Source organism: Babylonia areolata, chromosome 16 (genome assembly GCF_041734735.1).
Source record: "Babylonia areolata isolate BAREFJ2019XMU chromosome 16, ASM4173473v1, whole genome shotgun sequence".
In the NCBI taxonomy this organism is placed as follows: Eukaryota; Metazoa; Mollusca; class Gastropoda; order Neogastropoda; family Buccinidae; genus Babylonia; species Babylonia areolata.
In genome coordinates, this window is record NC_134891.1 from 17,653,670 (window position 1) to 17,668,651 (window position 14,982).

Here is a 14,982-nt window from a genome sequence, read left to right on the forward strand (position 1 = left end):
CGTGATCCTTTGCTTTCCTTCCATACCACTCACCCCCTCCTGCTGCCAACATTCATTTTCAGTTTCAGTTGGTCAAGGATGCATTGCTGGGTTTGGACAAATCCATATATGCTACACCACATCTGCTAAGCAGATGACTGACTAGCAGTGTAACCCAGTGCGCTTAGTGAGGACTTGATATATATCAGCACAAAAATGTGCCTGTTTATACTTTACCCCTTCCCTTTTCAAACATAAACCTCAAGCTCATCTTGTCTTTTTTGATGGCTTGTTTCATGACGGCAGTTTGTTTGCTTGTTCTCTGCGCCTCCCACCTAAATGATGTGGGTCCCACAATGTAGAGATGTGAGAGCACTGCTAACTCTGTAAAGAGAATGGGTCTGCCATGACATGCAGCTAGGGTGAATTGCTTCTGTAGCAAGACGAGGTCCGACAGACCCATGACATGCAGGTAGGGTGAATTGCTTCTTTAGCAAGATGGGCTCTGACAGACTCATGACATGCAGGTAGGGTGAATTGCTTCATTAACAAGACGGGGTCCGACAGACCCATGACAGGCAGGTAGGGTGAATTGCTTCTGTAGCAAGACGAGGTCTGACAGACCCATGACAGGCAGGTAGGGTGAATTGCTTCTTTAACAAGATGGGGTCCAACAGACCCACAATAATTGGAGAAGTACAGTGAAGTATAGTAGTTTTGGGGTGGGTTTTTTTTTTTATATACATATATATATATATATTTTTTTTTTTTTTTTTTTTTTTTTTTTTTGTGTATTATTACTCTCTGTCAAAACCGATTTCTCTGTGTAAAATTTGGGCTGTTCTCCCAAGGGAGAGCACTTTGCTTCTGTGCAGTGCCTCCTTTGTTGTTGTTGGTGTTGTTGTTTTCTGCCTGCAAGTGTATTTGCTTTCCTATCAAAGTGGATGTTTTTCTACAGAATTTGTCAGGGACAACCCTGTTATTGCCATGGGGGTTTTTGTGGGTTTTTTTTTTATATTGTGCATGAAAGTACGTGCTACACACAGTGCTTTGGTGTATCATCTCACCGGAGTGTATAGCATCCAGACCACCACTCAGGGACCAGTGAAGGGGGAGAAAATACTGGTGAGTGTGGGGTTCAAATCCCTGCACTTGGATTCTCTAGATTCCTAGGCGGACGCAGTACAACTAGGCCACAACTGGTGTCCAGGTGTGTGTGGTACTTACTTACCTGCAGTGGTGTCAGTATCTCTCACTTTTCTCGCTCTGTGTATTGTTTTTCTGACAGCAGAAAAGAAAGAAAAGCCACTGGATGATGATGACGTATTTCACCGACAGCACATAGAACTTCTTTCACACTGTGTTGTTATTCTGACAACAAAAAATAAAAGCCATTAGATAGTGACATATCAGTTGAATGACAGTGACACATTGTGTTGTTGTTCTGACAACAAAAAATAAAAGCCATTAGATAGTGACATATCAGTTGAATGACAGTGACACATTGTGTTGTTGTTCTGACAACAAAAAATGAAAGCCATTAGATAGTGACATATCAGTTGAATGACAGTGACACATTGTGTTGTTGTTCTGACAACAAAAAATAAAAGCCATTAGATAGTGACATATCAGTTGAATGACAGTGACACATTGTGTTGTTGTTCTGACAACAAAAAATAAAAGCCATTAGATAGTGACATATCAGTTGAATGACAGTGACACATTGTGTTGTTGTTCTGACAACAAAAAATAAAAGCCATTAGATAGTGACATATCAGTTGAATGACAGTGACATATTGTGTTGTTGTTCTGACAATAAAAAATAAAAGCCATTAGATACTGACATATCAGTTGAATGACTATGACATATTGTGTTGTTGTTCTGACAACAAAAAGTAAAAGCCATTAGATAGTGACATATCAGTTGAATGACAATGACATATGTGCAGACTGCAACAGCACATTGAAATTTTCTAACAGTAACACTGTGTATTATTGTTCTGAAGCAAAAAAGAAATGCTGTTGGATGATGATGACATATGTGCTGACAGCACGCTGAACTTAACTCACACTGTGTGACTGTTCTGACAGCAGATGACACCACGCTGAACTTAACTCACACTGTGTGACTGTTCTGACAACGGATGACAGCACACTGAACTTAACTCACACTGTGTGACTGTTCTGACAACAGATGACACCACGCTGAACTTAACTCACACTGTGTGACTGTTCTGACAACAGATGACACCACGCTGAACTTAACTCACACTGTGTGACTGTTCTGACAGCAGATGACAGCACACTGAACTTAACTCACACTGTGTGACTGTTCTGACAACAGATGACACCACGCTGAACTTAACTCACACTGTGTGACTGTTCTGACAGCAGATGACAGCACACTGAACTTAACTCACACTGTGTGACTGTTCTGACAGCAGAAAAGAATGTAAAACCATTGGATGATGACAATAAATTTGCTGAACGGAACGGCACATTCAACTTTTCTGAAGCTGTGTATTTTTTTTCTGACAGCAGAAAAGAAAGAAAAGCCATTGGATGATGACGACATCTTTGCAGACAGCACATTGAACAAGCCAGCGACAAAGAAGGAGGATGTGAGTTGTGCCTCTTTTCTGCTCTCTGCTCTGTGGGTTGTCTGTCACCAACAGTGTGTTCAGTTTACTGAGTGGAGATGTGAAGTTAACTCGCTCAAGATGACCAGTCTATTGCTTTCCTTTCCCCCACACAGACCCCATCTGATGTCCAGTGGTTGTCTGAATGGCCCAGCCTGTAGTGTTGTCCTTTCCCCCACACAGACCCCATCTGATGTCCAGTGGCTGTCTGAATGACCCAGCCTGTAGTGTTGTCCTTTCCCCCACACAGACCTCATCTGATGTCCAGTGGCTGTCTGAATGGCCCAGCCTGTAGTGTTGTCCTTTCCCCCACACAGACCCCATCTGATGTCCAGTGGCTGTCTGAATGGCCCAGCCTGTAGTGTTGTCCTTTCCCCCACACAGACCCCATCTGATGTCCAGTGGCTGTCTGAATGACCCAGCCTGTAGTGTTGTCCTTTCCCCCACACAGACCTCATCTGATGTCCAGTGGCTGTCTGAATGGCCCAGCCTGTAGTGTTGTCCTTTCCCCCACACAGACCCCATCTGATGTCCAGTGGCTGTCTGAATGGCCCAGCCTGTAGTGTTGTCCTTTCCCCCACACAGACCTCATCTGATGTCCAGTGGCTGTCTGAATGGCCCAGCCTGTAGTGTTGTCCTTTCCCCCACACAGACCTCATCTGATGTCCAGTGGCTGTCTGAATGGCCCAGCCTGTAGTGTTGTCCTTTCCCCCACACAGACCTCATCTGATGTCCAGTGGCTGTCTGAATGGCCCAGCCTGTAGTGTTGTCCTTTCCCCCACACAGACCTCATCTGATGTCCAGTGGCTGTCTGAATGGCCCAGCCTGTAGTGTTGTCCTTTCCCCCACACAGACCCCATCTGATGTCCAGTGGCTGTCTGAATGGCCCAGCCTGTAGTGTTGTCCTTTCCCCCACACAGACCCCATCTGATGTCCAGTGGCTGTCTGAATGGCCCAAATGACTGCAATTTCTTAGGAAGTGCTATCTTAATAAACAGCAAACTTGTGATTATTTCAAGCATTTTCATTCCCATTAAACGATTATGTACCATCCTTCAGACCACAATGTTGCAGTCATGTTGTTTTTATTCTTAAAATTGGATGTTCTGATTAAATGTGAATGCTTTACAAGTCATGCTTTTTAGTTTATACATTGATGATGTCAATCTGTTGAGTATTCAATGAAAATATACAACAAAAGTTCCTAGTTGTTTGAAATTTTCATCACTGCCCATCTTGTTGGGAGCTTTTCAACAATGGAAAGTTAATCTTAAGCTGATGGGAACAATTTTATCTCTGTGTGTGTGTGTGTGTGTGTGTGTGTGATAACAGACAGAAATACAGCAACTTACCATGCTTACTGGGGTTGTTTTTTTTTTGGGGGGGGGGTTCAACATTTTTTATTCAGACAAAGGTTTACAGATACAGAATTTATATGTTTTGTGCATTAGAAAGTATAGGGTAAGCATATAATTAAGTTCTAAGTACTGACAAGTCCACAACAGCAAAACTGTAATTATGTTCAATGGCAAAATTCCAAGGTAGCATTGTATAGCTTAATCTTATATTAAACAGTTATAAAGTGCCCATTTTCCCACAAATTTGTTATATTCCATAGTTAGGTTAAAGGCATACCGTAAAGTTCAGTCTGTTGAGCACACTGGTATATAAGCCGCACCCACTAAATTTAAAAAAACAAAAAACTTCATACACACATAAGCTGCACTGGCTTATAAGCTGCACTTATTACCGGTACCAGAACACATACTGATACTACAGAAAAGCTGTCAATACTGTAGGTTATAAAATAAACACAAGTGGAAACATCACAAAGAAAAGCAAACGAAAATACTGCTAGTGCCACACACACACAAAATAATGATAAAATAAACACAATGAAAATAAGATCCATAATTTAGGGATAGACAGATTTATTCAGCGTTGTCCTGCTCACTGAATCCCCTGAAATCTTCGTCTTCAGTGTCCAAGTTGAAGAGAACCAGCATAGCTTCCTCCGCCATCTTGTCACTTACTTCAGCCTCACTTTCACTTCATGAACATGAACGCAAGGTGGAGGTCGCTGCTGGTTCATCGATTGCACTGTCGTCTGCTAGGTCGATCGACTTCAATTTGAAGGCTGCATCATAGGCATTGCGTCGTGTTTTCGGCATGATGAGGGTGTGCGCTTGAGCAGAGTAGACCTGAATGCTGATCTGAAGGCTTTAATGTGTGTGGATTCAGTTTTTAAAACATGAACAGTTAGCACACTAACCTGAAGCTCATCCAAAGATTCATGAACAGAAATCATGATTTTGGTGAGTTGAAGGGCAGCTAAGAATAGACGAGAATGTGACAGTCCCAGGATCATTAAAATCCTCAGATAAACCGTATCATTGTATAAGCTGCAGAGGTTGAAGCTGGGAGAAAAAGTCACGACTTATAGACCAAACTTTATGGTACTTGTCTATTTCATATGCATGTTTGACGTCTTTTTTGAACATTTGTAGTGTTGGTTTTACTTTGTTGACTCTACATTTGTATACATAGAATTTAGCTATCAATAAAATATATGTGAAACGTTCATCAGTTTTCATTTTATTATGTCCAAAAAGCACCAGTGTGTCATTCAGGTTAAGTCTATCACAATGTAAACACTTTTCTTTTAAATATCTCACAACCTCCTTCCAAAAATGTTGTACATGGTTACATTCCCATAAATAATGCAGAATTGTATCTCTTTCTTCCTTACAAAAACTACACATATTATCTGGGAGTATTCCGATCTTCATCAAAACCGAATTTGTCACAAGAATATGATAATTAATTTTCAACTGGAACCATTTTAACCTTATCGATTTTTTTTGTATTGAAAAAAAAAAAAATTTTCCAGTCAAGCTTGTTTTCAAAAATCAAGTCCCAGTTCTTACAGGCATTTGGTTTTTCTGGTTTTCCAATTATTATTTCTTAGAAACATTTTGTTCCTCTTGGGGTCTTTATCATTGCAGTGTATGCCTTATTAAAGCTGATTCCATTGTGATCACTGTTTTCAAATGTTACCACCATGCTTGCTGTTAGTCATAAGCGTATAAGGTTTTCTTACCCACTTCTTATGTCAGATCATCTGTAGATTTTACCAGTTAACAACCTGACGTGGAAAGATTGTACTATATTGCCATACATGTCTAACAGTAGATGTCAACAAGGATTTATGTTCCATCTTATCTGAACAGGATTTCTTGTTCCAAGTCCATTAAAGCACGAGTGTTGTCACTTTTTGTTGCCTGCCTATCTTTCTGTACCTGATTGATTTATTTCCTTCTTAACTGTCACTCAGTCTTTGTGTTGTTGTTTTTGTTTGTTTGTTTTTTTTGTTTTTTTTGTTTTTTGTTTTTTTGTTGTTGTTGGTGTTGTTTTTGAGGGGGGGTATGGGTGGGGGTTTCTCATTGTTGGTGTTATTGTTGTTGGTGTTTTCTGTTTTGTCGTCTTTTCTTCTTAAGTTCTTTCTCTTGTGCCTCTTTTTTTTTTCTTTTTTTTTTTTCCCCAGATGTTTTGAATACAAGTGTATGCTTATATGTATTTTTTGCAAAAACAAATAAAAAAAAGATGACAGAAATAAAACCAGCATATTTCTACTAGTGAAAGAATTGATGTATAAAGGACATTTTGTGTCTCGCATGTTATAAAACCATATATATATATGCCTTTGACTTTGGATAAACATGATAAATACATTGCAGCAGGGTTTAGAATGGGTGTTTAAGATTTGGTTACACATCGGTTTAAATACAAAAAGTAAAAGACTCCGGTTTGGTATGCCCAATGTGTAAACATTCGAAAGAAGATGAAGTACATGTGTGTGTGTTTGTGTGTGTGTGCATGTGTGTGTGTGGAGGATGAGAAGAAGGTTGTTTAACGTTCTGTCACAGGTACTGGCGATTTTTTTATTTTAAAGTATCAATTTTCACATTTAAAAAAAAAAGTGTTGTCACGTTCCACTTGAGCTAGCACTTTTGCTTACGTATACAAATGCATTTTCATTGGAATATACATGCACATAAAATTCACACAGAGGGTGTCCATATCCATTTAATATGTTTCCTTTTTTTTCATGTGATCAGTTACGTCAGTCTCATATACGTGTGTGTGTGTGTGTGTACACAACCTTTCAATGTGATGTGATATATTAATCAAAATATGCATTTCATTTCTCTGTCTCTCCATCATGACAGCTTATGCCTACTCAGTCTGTCACAAATACAAACCACCATTTTTGTGACATGATAACTGTGCTTGTTTATGACAACATTCACAACTCTAGCAGACATAAAAGCGAACAGCTGTCCTGACAATGACAAACATGGGCTGAATCAACATGAAAGGTCAATCATACACTCAGAAGCTGCACATTCAAGCTTTGTGATGCCAAAGAACTTCCCCATACAGCTGAGGAAGCTCTTTCACTCCAGGTTGTGACTGGGCCGACTGACGTGTCTGCTGTACATGCTCCTTCCTCTCTCTGTGTCTTTGTCTCTTGTCTCTCTCTGTCTCACATTCTTTGCTGTTAAGGCCAGACAGTTAAATTACGACTTTTTTTTCTCTCCGACTGTATCTCTCTTTTTTTTGTCATCTACTAGGTGTATCATCACTTGTGGATCACAAAAAAAAAGTGTTCTTAGATTTCTGTGAATACCTTTTGCTATGGAAACAAATCAAAATGGCCGCCAAACAGTGTATCAAAGAAATTGGGTTTGTGGTCTATGTGGTGCATACAGACACTTTTTGTTATGTGGACTTGATACACAGTGACATTATCTTCATTTTCACATGAGATTGTGTTGATTCTTCAATTATTGTACTTTTTATGAATTTTTGAAATTTTGGGTATTGCAAAATCCTCAAAATTTAACAATGGGTAAAAAGATTGGAACTGCTATGAATTAAAACTCAGAGAATATTTTCACACATACTCATGACAAAACTTCAATAACATGTCATAAAACATTCATGCAGAGTCTCATGGTTGTAGGTTTACTCATCATTGAGCAAGTCCAAGGTATGTTGTTAAGGCCAGAAACTTGAGGACTTGCATCGAAATTGAACAAAAAATTATTAATAAACACTTTAGTGATTCAGCAAGCAGTCTTTATTGGCAATTTGTTCATTGTTAAAGACATCTTTACAGTGGAAAAACTTATGCATATGATAGAAGAGATGTTCAAGAATCAAAATCCATCAAAAACCCATATCATGAAGAAATCTTCATTTTGGTCTCTTTAGAGAAATCACGCTGACATATTTGGGGTGTGTGAACAAAATTGAAGATGTCTGTACACACCCCTTCTGAAGGGGCATAGGCCTTTGCTGAATAAACCATTCATATTCTGGTAGTTGTATTCATTCATTGCTGTCCTGTGGTTTTGAATCCCCAGCAGGATGACATATTCAGCACGGCGTCCACCCAGGCCACAGAGAAGAGGCGACCCAAGAAAGCTGCGACAAAGGATGAGACCCTGTTCAAGGATGATACTGACATCTTCTCCGACCTGCCAGCCGCCAAGCCCAAAGAGACGAAGAAGAAGAAGAAGGCCATGGAAAAGAAGGGGATTTTTAAGGACGATGTCGGTGTGTAGTTTACTGTTGAGAAACTCTCTGCTGTTTGAGGTTTCCTCTTTTTCTTTCTGTGAGAGCATTGTTATCTTCTCCAGGTTCCCTTCTCATGATTAAGGGTTTCTTTCCTCAGGCTGAGGAGACAGACACAGAGAGCATGTGCGTGCAAGGTTCTCACTGAGTGTGTGTGTGCAAGTGTGTTTGTGTGTGTGAGTGTGTTATAATGTTATGTTGTTGTTTTTTTCATTACATTACCAGTTGTCATAACCTTTGTGTCAACAGAAGAAAAGACAGAAATATATTGCATGCAGATTAATCACACATAGACTGGTGTACACAAGTGCATACAGAGACTAGCACGAACATACCGGCTTATACACACCTGTGTACACTTAAACAGCCTCTCACATTTATGAAACGGAAACAGGTGGACGCACATTTTGGGCCAGGCAGATGTTAAAAAAATCACCCAGTGAAGAGCATTTTGTAGGGGGTGCACTTGACACCCAACATGCTCTTTTCAAGGCCTTTTTACGTGATGTGATGTTCGATGACAGTGACACTGACAAAGGGTATATTTTTTTTAATTACTGGAAGGCATTCATAATAAAGCCCTCTCATACACATGCACAGACCAGTTACAAAAATTTGCCATTATTGGAGTGCTTTAATACAAAACACACACACTTACTTGCAACCTCTGTAACAATTGTTTAATGCTATGGATAATGACAAATAAATATGCACGATGCAAACAATGATAGTTGATGAATGTTGACTGTTTTGTTTATTTATCGGTAACGTTAAAAACATATGTTTTGTGGTCAGGGATTTCATTTGAAGTCTCAGGTGACAGTTTTGCACACACCTCTTTATGAGGTATCAGTTTTGTTGTACAGAACACTTCAGAAATATTGTTCATATTGACCCATCAGTGCATGACACCTTTTTTTTCCCTTTTGTTTATATTTTTGTTTTGTTTTTGTTTAACCTTTATTCAGTGTTGATGCATGAAAAGACAACATAAGCACACACACACACACACACACACACACACACACACACACACACACACAGTACTTGGACAAGTGTACTTTTGATTGCTGTGGTTTCTGTCTACCCAGCTTGTGTTAGATTCCTGGGACAGTGAACTTTGTGCGTGTGTGTCTGTATCTGTGTATTGTCTGTGTAAGCTTGCTGTCCTCACATTGTAATAAAGTGTTATTTCTTTTTAGGTTTTTAATCTCATCCCAAATTGTCCTGTGGACAGTTCAGTTCAGTCTAGGTTGTTAAAATACATTAACTTAGGTTCTCGTGAAACTAACCAGCTGTACTTGACCCACATTACAAGAGTCATCTGTTCATGTTTGACTCTTGCACACCTTCAAACAAAATGTTCATGAGAGTTTTGTGCTTTCATAGTATCTCTGTAAGTTTGATGGGTTTGTTGTTGTTTTTTTGATTGAGGAGAAAGATCTTTTTTTTTTCAGTGGATGATAATTTCTAATGATGTAAAAGTAAAGGTGACTGTAATCATTTTCAGTCATATTGTTTTTATACATCATGTATGTTCAGAAAAGTAGAGTGTCTTTCAGAATCTGCTTGAAGGCGGTCACAAAGTCATGCGTCATTTCAGACCCCTTTGAGCATGTGCATTTTGCCCAGTGTGCATTGTGTCTGTGTTGTCGTTACATTTCTTTACATGGCATGCCGTCTGTACTCTTTGTTTGGCAAAACATTCAGTCCACCCCAAACATCAGAAATAAATCATACAAGCCGTGATATTTCTTGCATTCACTTATTTTCTTCCAGTGGAAGTAAGTGCAAGAAATTTGAAGGGAAAAACACATAGATAGGTTGTTCACTGATTTTACATCTTTTCACTGAGTGATATTGGACAAAGAAAAGAAAAAATGCCGGGGGTTGGAAGTTGGAAGAGGGGTGGTCATGTACTGATAGAAAAAAGTGTCAGCTATCCAAGTTTAAATTTGAACCTTTGTAACCTTTTTTTTCTTTTTTTTTTAAGAAATGTAATGTTCAGGTCATGTTTTGCCAAACAAGTACATAAGTTGACCATGAATGAGTAGCTCCTTAGTGGCTTTGTGTATGTGTGTGTGTGTGTTTGTGCTTTTGTTGTGCTGTTAACCACGAAGGCTAATAACCTATTGGCTTTTTCGCAGATGACATATTTGCCGACGCTTCACCAGTGCTGCCCAAATCCAAAAAGGAAACGAAGAAAAAGTCCAGTGCTACTACTGCCGCGGCTTCTGCTGCCCCTCCCCCCGATACTGACAACATCTTTGACGATCCTCTGAACTTGGGGGGGAAATAGTAGACCTCAACCATCTTTTTTAACCTGAAGTTTGGTCAGTTCCAGGCTGTCAACACTGGACAATCCGGATTTTTTTTTTTTTTTAATTTTTATTTTTATACAGCACACAATGTCAGAATGAAATTGTTTGTGCTGAATATTGGAACTTACCTTCTAATCCCCCCCCCCCTTTTTTTTTCCTTTTTTTTTTTACCAACACCCAACAGAGAAGCCCTTTAAGATCTAGTGATGGTTTTTTTTTCTATTTTTCTCTTTGTTTTTGTTTTTTTTAGTATAGAAGTTTTTCTCAGCTATTGAAAAAGTATTGTTGTGCTGGCTATGAGTGGTCTGTATTTTGTCTCTTGTTAAAAGTGGGGAGTAAACCAGAGAAAGCGGCAGGTTCCAGTATGTAACGAAGAGAAAGACATTGGCATACTTCAGTATCCAGCCAGTTTCTGGTCATTGGGCATGGTTGTCCAGCTCACACACACACACACACACACACACACACACACACACACATACACGTGATGGTTTTGTGTGGACCTGCTGCTTCTCCCACCCCCCAACCCCTAACCCCCGACATCCCTTTTTGTCTGATGCTTTGAACAGTAGAAACTGGGTACCATCAACTTTTGTTGATACTGTGCATGGCAGACCACCAGTTTGTGTGATGATTAACTTCTGTTCTTTTTTCGCCCCTGTTCGTATGGCATCTAGGCTGGAGTGTGTGTGTGTGTGTTTGTGTGTGTGTGTGCAGCTCAAGATCATGAGGATATTCCATTCAGTGTCGTCTACCAGTAGCACTTCCATTCCATGTGTCGTGCTGTGATGTTGGTACACTACAGTCGGGGGTGTGTGGTTCATTCAACACAACACACCACCACTGTGTGTGTGTGTGTGTGTGTGTGTGTGTAGCTTTTTCTTCCCACAACTCCCATTTCAGCTTTGAAAGCAGGAGGTGGGCTGTCAGCATGGCGTGGGTTGCACAGCATGCGTCGAGAGGTGTCACCTGTGTGTTTGGAGGGAGCACCACAAACAAATGCTACATGCATGTACCTTGATTGTTTTGATAAATGTTCATGATGGGATGCGTTGGACTGACTGGGTGAACTGACTCTTTATCATGAGAAAATGAAGGTGGTTTGGAGGAGGGGAGGGGGTGGGTTTGTTGTTTTTTTTGGGGGGAAGGGGGGTGGGGGCAGGGGGGTGCTGTTCATATCAAAGTTTCTGTGATCATGTGGGTTTTGTTTTTTTGTTTGTCTCATGACTTGTTTTCCATGAGTTTTATGCTGGGTGTATTGTAATTTATAAAAATGACCCCCTTCTCCACCTCCCTGTGGACATGTTTAAATGTGAAATAGTTTCAGTCGTCCGTTGTGCATTGGTTGCAACAAGTCTGCATGTTGCTTGCTTGGACAAAATTTGGAAAAAAAAGTGTCTTTTGGATCAGTCAAGTGCCTCACCCTCCAATTTACATGTTCCCATTACCTAATATCATCTTTGTGTATCAACTTGCAATTAACTAATTTCTTCTTTTTTTCTTTTTGTTTTAGTGTGTGCCCATGCACTTTTTTTTTTTTTTTTTTTTTTTTTTTTTTTACAACTTGAATATTATTATTATTATGAATTCTGCTTTTTTTTTTTTTTTTTAAACAGTGCTTGTGTTTAATCCCTTGTGTAAATGGAGTCAATCTAATAAACTGGTCTTGTGGCCAATGTCTGGTATTTCCTCAGCTGCCACAAAATGACAAGGGGATGAAACTTTGTGCTGACAGGTGACACCATCCACTCTTTTCTGCATGTGGGCTTTAGTTCCAGCTTGGCATTCAAGAGCTCTACCACCGCACATGTTGCAAGAATTGTCTGTTCACATCTCTCTCTCTCTCTCGTTTCATTTTTTTAGTTCATAATTGTGTCATGCACACTGCGTTCATCCATGGGGAAAAAAAACTGCTGAAGATGCACGCACAAAGCTAAAGGGATAAGCCTTTGTTGATGTGTGCTGCTGTTTGTGGTTTCAGCTATGAACGGAAGTGGCCAAGCACAATTTGAAGAGACTAATCGCTTTAAGTCAGGGAAGACTTGTTTCTCTTTTTTTCTTTTTTCTTTTTTTTTTTTTAATATGTATCTCTCTTTGTTTTGTTTTGTTTTTTAATCATAGAACAGGTATATATATGTTTGCCTTTCTGTCAGTAGGTTTTGTGCTTCCAAGGAAATGAATTCAGGATAAATATCACACTTAGGTCACAGTTGTAACATCCTTTTCATAAATCATCCGTATTGTAGGGATTGTGTGTGTGTGTGTGAGGAGTGCAGGGGTGTTGTAGGAGTGTTCTTATGGAATGGTCTGATTGTCACACTGAAAAAAAACCCCATAAGTTGTGAATGATGTATTGGAATACACAAGTTGTGAATGTTTCTTTGCACTTGGTGTCATTTATTCTTTGAGATTTGTTCCATTTGGGGTTGCTGGGGTTTTTTTTGGTTTTTTTTTGTCTATTCTAAACCATTCAAAATCTCGTTGAACTGCTGCCAGTTACGTTACTGCACTGTAAACTAGATTAATGTGGTTGTGTTGGCATCTGTTATATATTACGAATAGATTTGTTTTCTTTGTGTTTTACCGGTTTTGTTTTATAGACCTCCTAGATTTCGTAGCCATTTTTCCTGCTCATGATGCTACATGTGGTATGATTATTTTGCACTGGCATTTTGCTGCTTGAGTGTTGTTGAATTGGTGGTGTAGGAGAGGAAAGGCCGTTGATGTAACCCTGGTTTTGTTTAGCTGGGCTTGCCTGCTCTCACCATGCGTCTGACTGCTTTCCACACTGTCACTGGAGAAGAGAGCTGACTTGCGTACATCATTTGTGCCATTTCACAGTGCTTCCATGTTTTGGAAAGGGGTAATAGTGTTTCCTGTCCTGTTATTGAACATTCAAGCCTTGGGATTTCTCACCATTCCTTACTTTGCTGTGAAAGCGGTTCTGCAGGGTCCTGGGTCAAGTCAGACAAGAGAGAGAGAGAGAGAGTGACCTGAGGAGTGAGCGCTCTGCCCAGCAAACAGTATGCCATGAAGGGGGTGGGGGAGGTGGGAGAGGAGGACAGAAGAACAGGCAGGGGTGAGGGTGTTTGGGTAGTCCTGTCACAGGAAAAAAAATGACCACAACATTTCACAGCTCTCCCGTTTGAACTTCGCAACATGCTGACTTTGGAACATGTCAGATCCTGATCTGGAGCAGTCTGTTGATTTTCAGAGCAACAAAGCGTGAGCTTTTTTTTCTTTTTCTTTTTTTTTTTTTTTAAATTGAATTGTGTTCAGTGCAAAATAAGAAGACTAATATTTTGGGAAAAAAATTGTGTCTGTTAGAAAAAATAAAGACCTAAGTTTCTGAAGCTTCTTATCAAATCATAAAGTCATAATGGCTTTTTCATGTGTATTGTACAACTGTATGTCATGTAAAATGCACCATATATACCCAAAGATGTTCAGGGGTGAAATATTCTATAAAGGGTACATCAGGATTATCAGCAGCCCCAGAGTCCAAGAAAGGTGCCTGAACTGTGACATTGTACAGAACATTCCAGAACCTTGAAAAATAAACAGTGATACACACTCCACCCCCCCTCTCCCCCAACCTCTCCATCCCCATCCCCACCCCCCAAAATCATAATCCATCAGATGGCATTGAGAAGTATATTCAACTGTTGGTCGCAGCTAGCCACATTCAGAAAAAAAACAACAACAAAAAACAAAACAAAAACACACACACAAAAAAAAAAACCGAACAAAAACCCCCTGTCCTCAATTGATTTCCAACGTCAGACACAAATTCAGAAGCCCCAGACCTCGCATATTGTGCGAATATTATTTGTACAATACCGACTCTGCAGAGATATTGCTGCTAGATGTCTAGATAGTCCCAGAAAACAAGATGTTAAAGCCTAAAGAACTTGAAGAAGAAAAGACAGTCGCAGAAAACGAGACGTGAAAGCCAAAAGATCTAGAAGAAAGAACAAACCTGGTAGCTATGCCTGCTTTGTTAAGGCTGGTTACAAACTGATTATGTCCACCACTGATTATCCACTCAACAACAGCTTTAGATGATACTTAAAAATAACTGTTTGCAAGCAATTAGAGCACAGACATGGGTTTTGTTGTTGTTGTTGTTGTTTGCATGGACATGTGTTTTCTTCTTAAATTATCAGAATCGCTTTTGTCATTCATGATGAAAACTGGGACAACACAGTGGGTGACTGGCAAAGTAACCATTAAAGAAAGTGTGAAAAAAAGAGCAGTATTAACACTTTGGAGGGATTCATTGAGTCATTAATTGCTATTGAAACCACTAGGAAAAAGTTAGTGCATGTCAAGGTTTGTCGGTGCATGTTTGGCTTCCTGTGGAAGTTGTTAATGTTGTGGTGAAAGTTTATGAGATTCATTTG

At 39.7% G+C, this 14,982-nt stretch overlaps 1 protein-coding gene across 7 annotated transcripts in view; it reads left to right on the forward strand.

Annotated features, from left to right (window-relative positions):
• LOC143291208 (uncharacterized) overlaps positions 1–12,162 on the forward strand; it is a 101,259-nt gene extending 89,097 nt beyond the window's left edge. For 3 of the 7 annotated variants that reach the window (XM_076600954.1, XM_076600960.1, XM_076600961.1), the window contains 3 exons: positions 2,518–2,600; positions 8,048–8,240; positions 10,406–12,162. In XM_076600954.1, the coding sequence (XP_076457069.1) occupies positions 2,518–2,600; positions 8,048–8,240; positions 10,406–10,557 (428 nt within the window). In that variant the 3' untranslated portion in view covers positions 10,558–12,162. The remainder of the gene's footprint in view (positions 1–2,517; positions 2,601–8,047; positions 8,241–10,405) is intronic. The other 4 variants (XM_076600958.1, XM_076600957.1, XM_076600959.1 and 1 more) reach the window with 4 other exon arrangements.
• Positions 12,163–14,982: the final 2,820 nt, after the last annotated feature.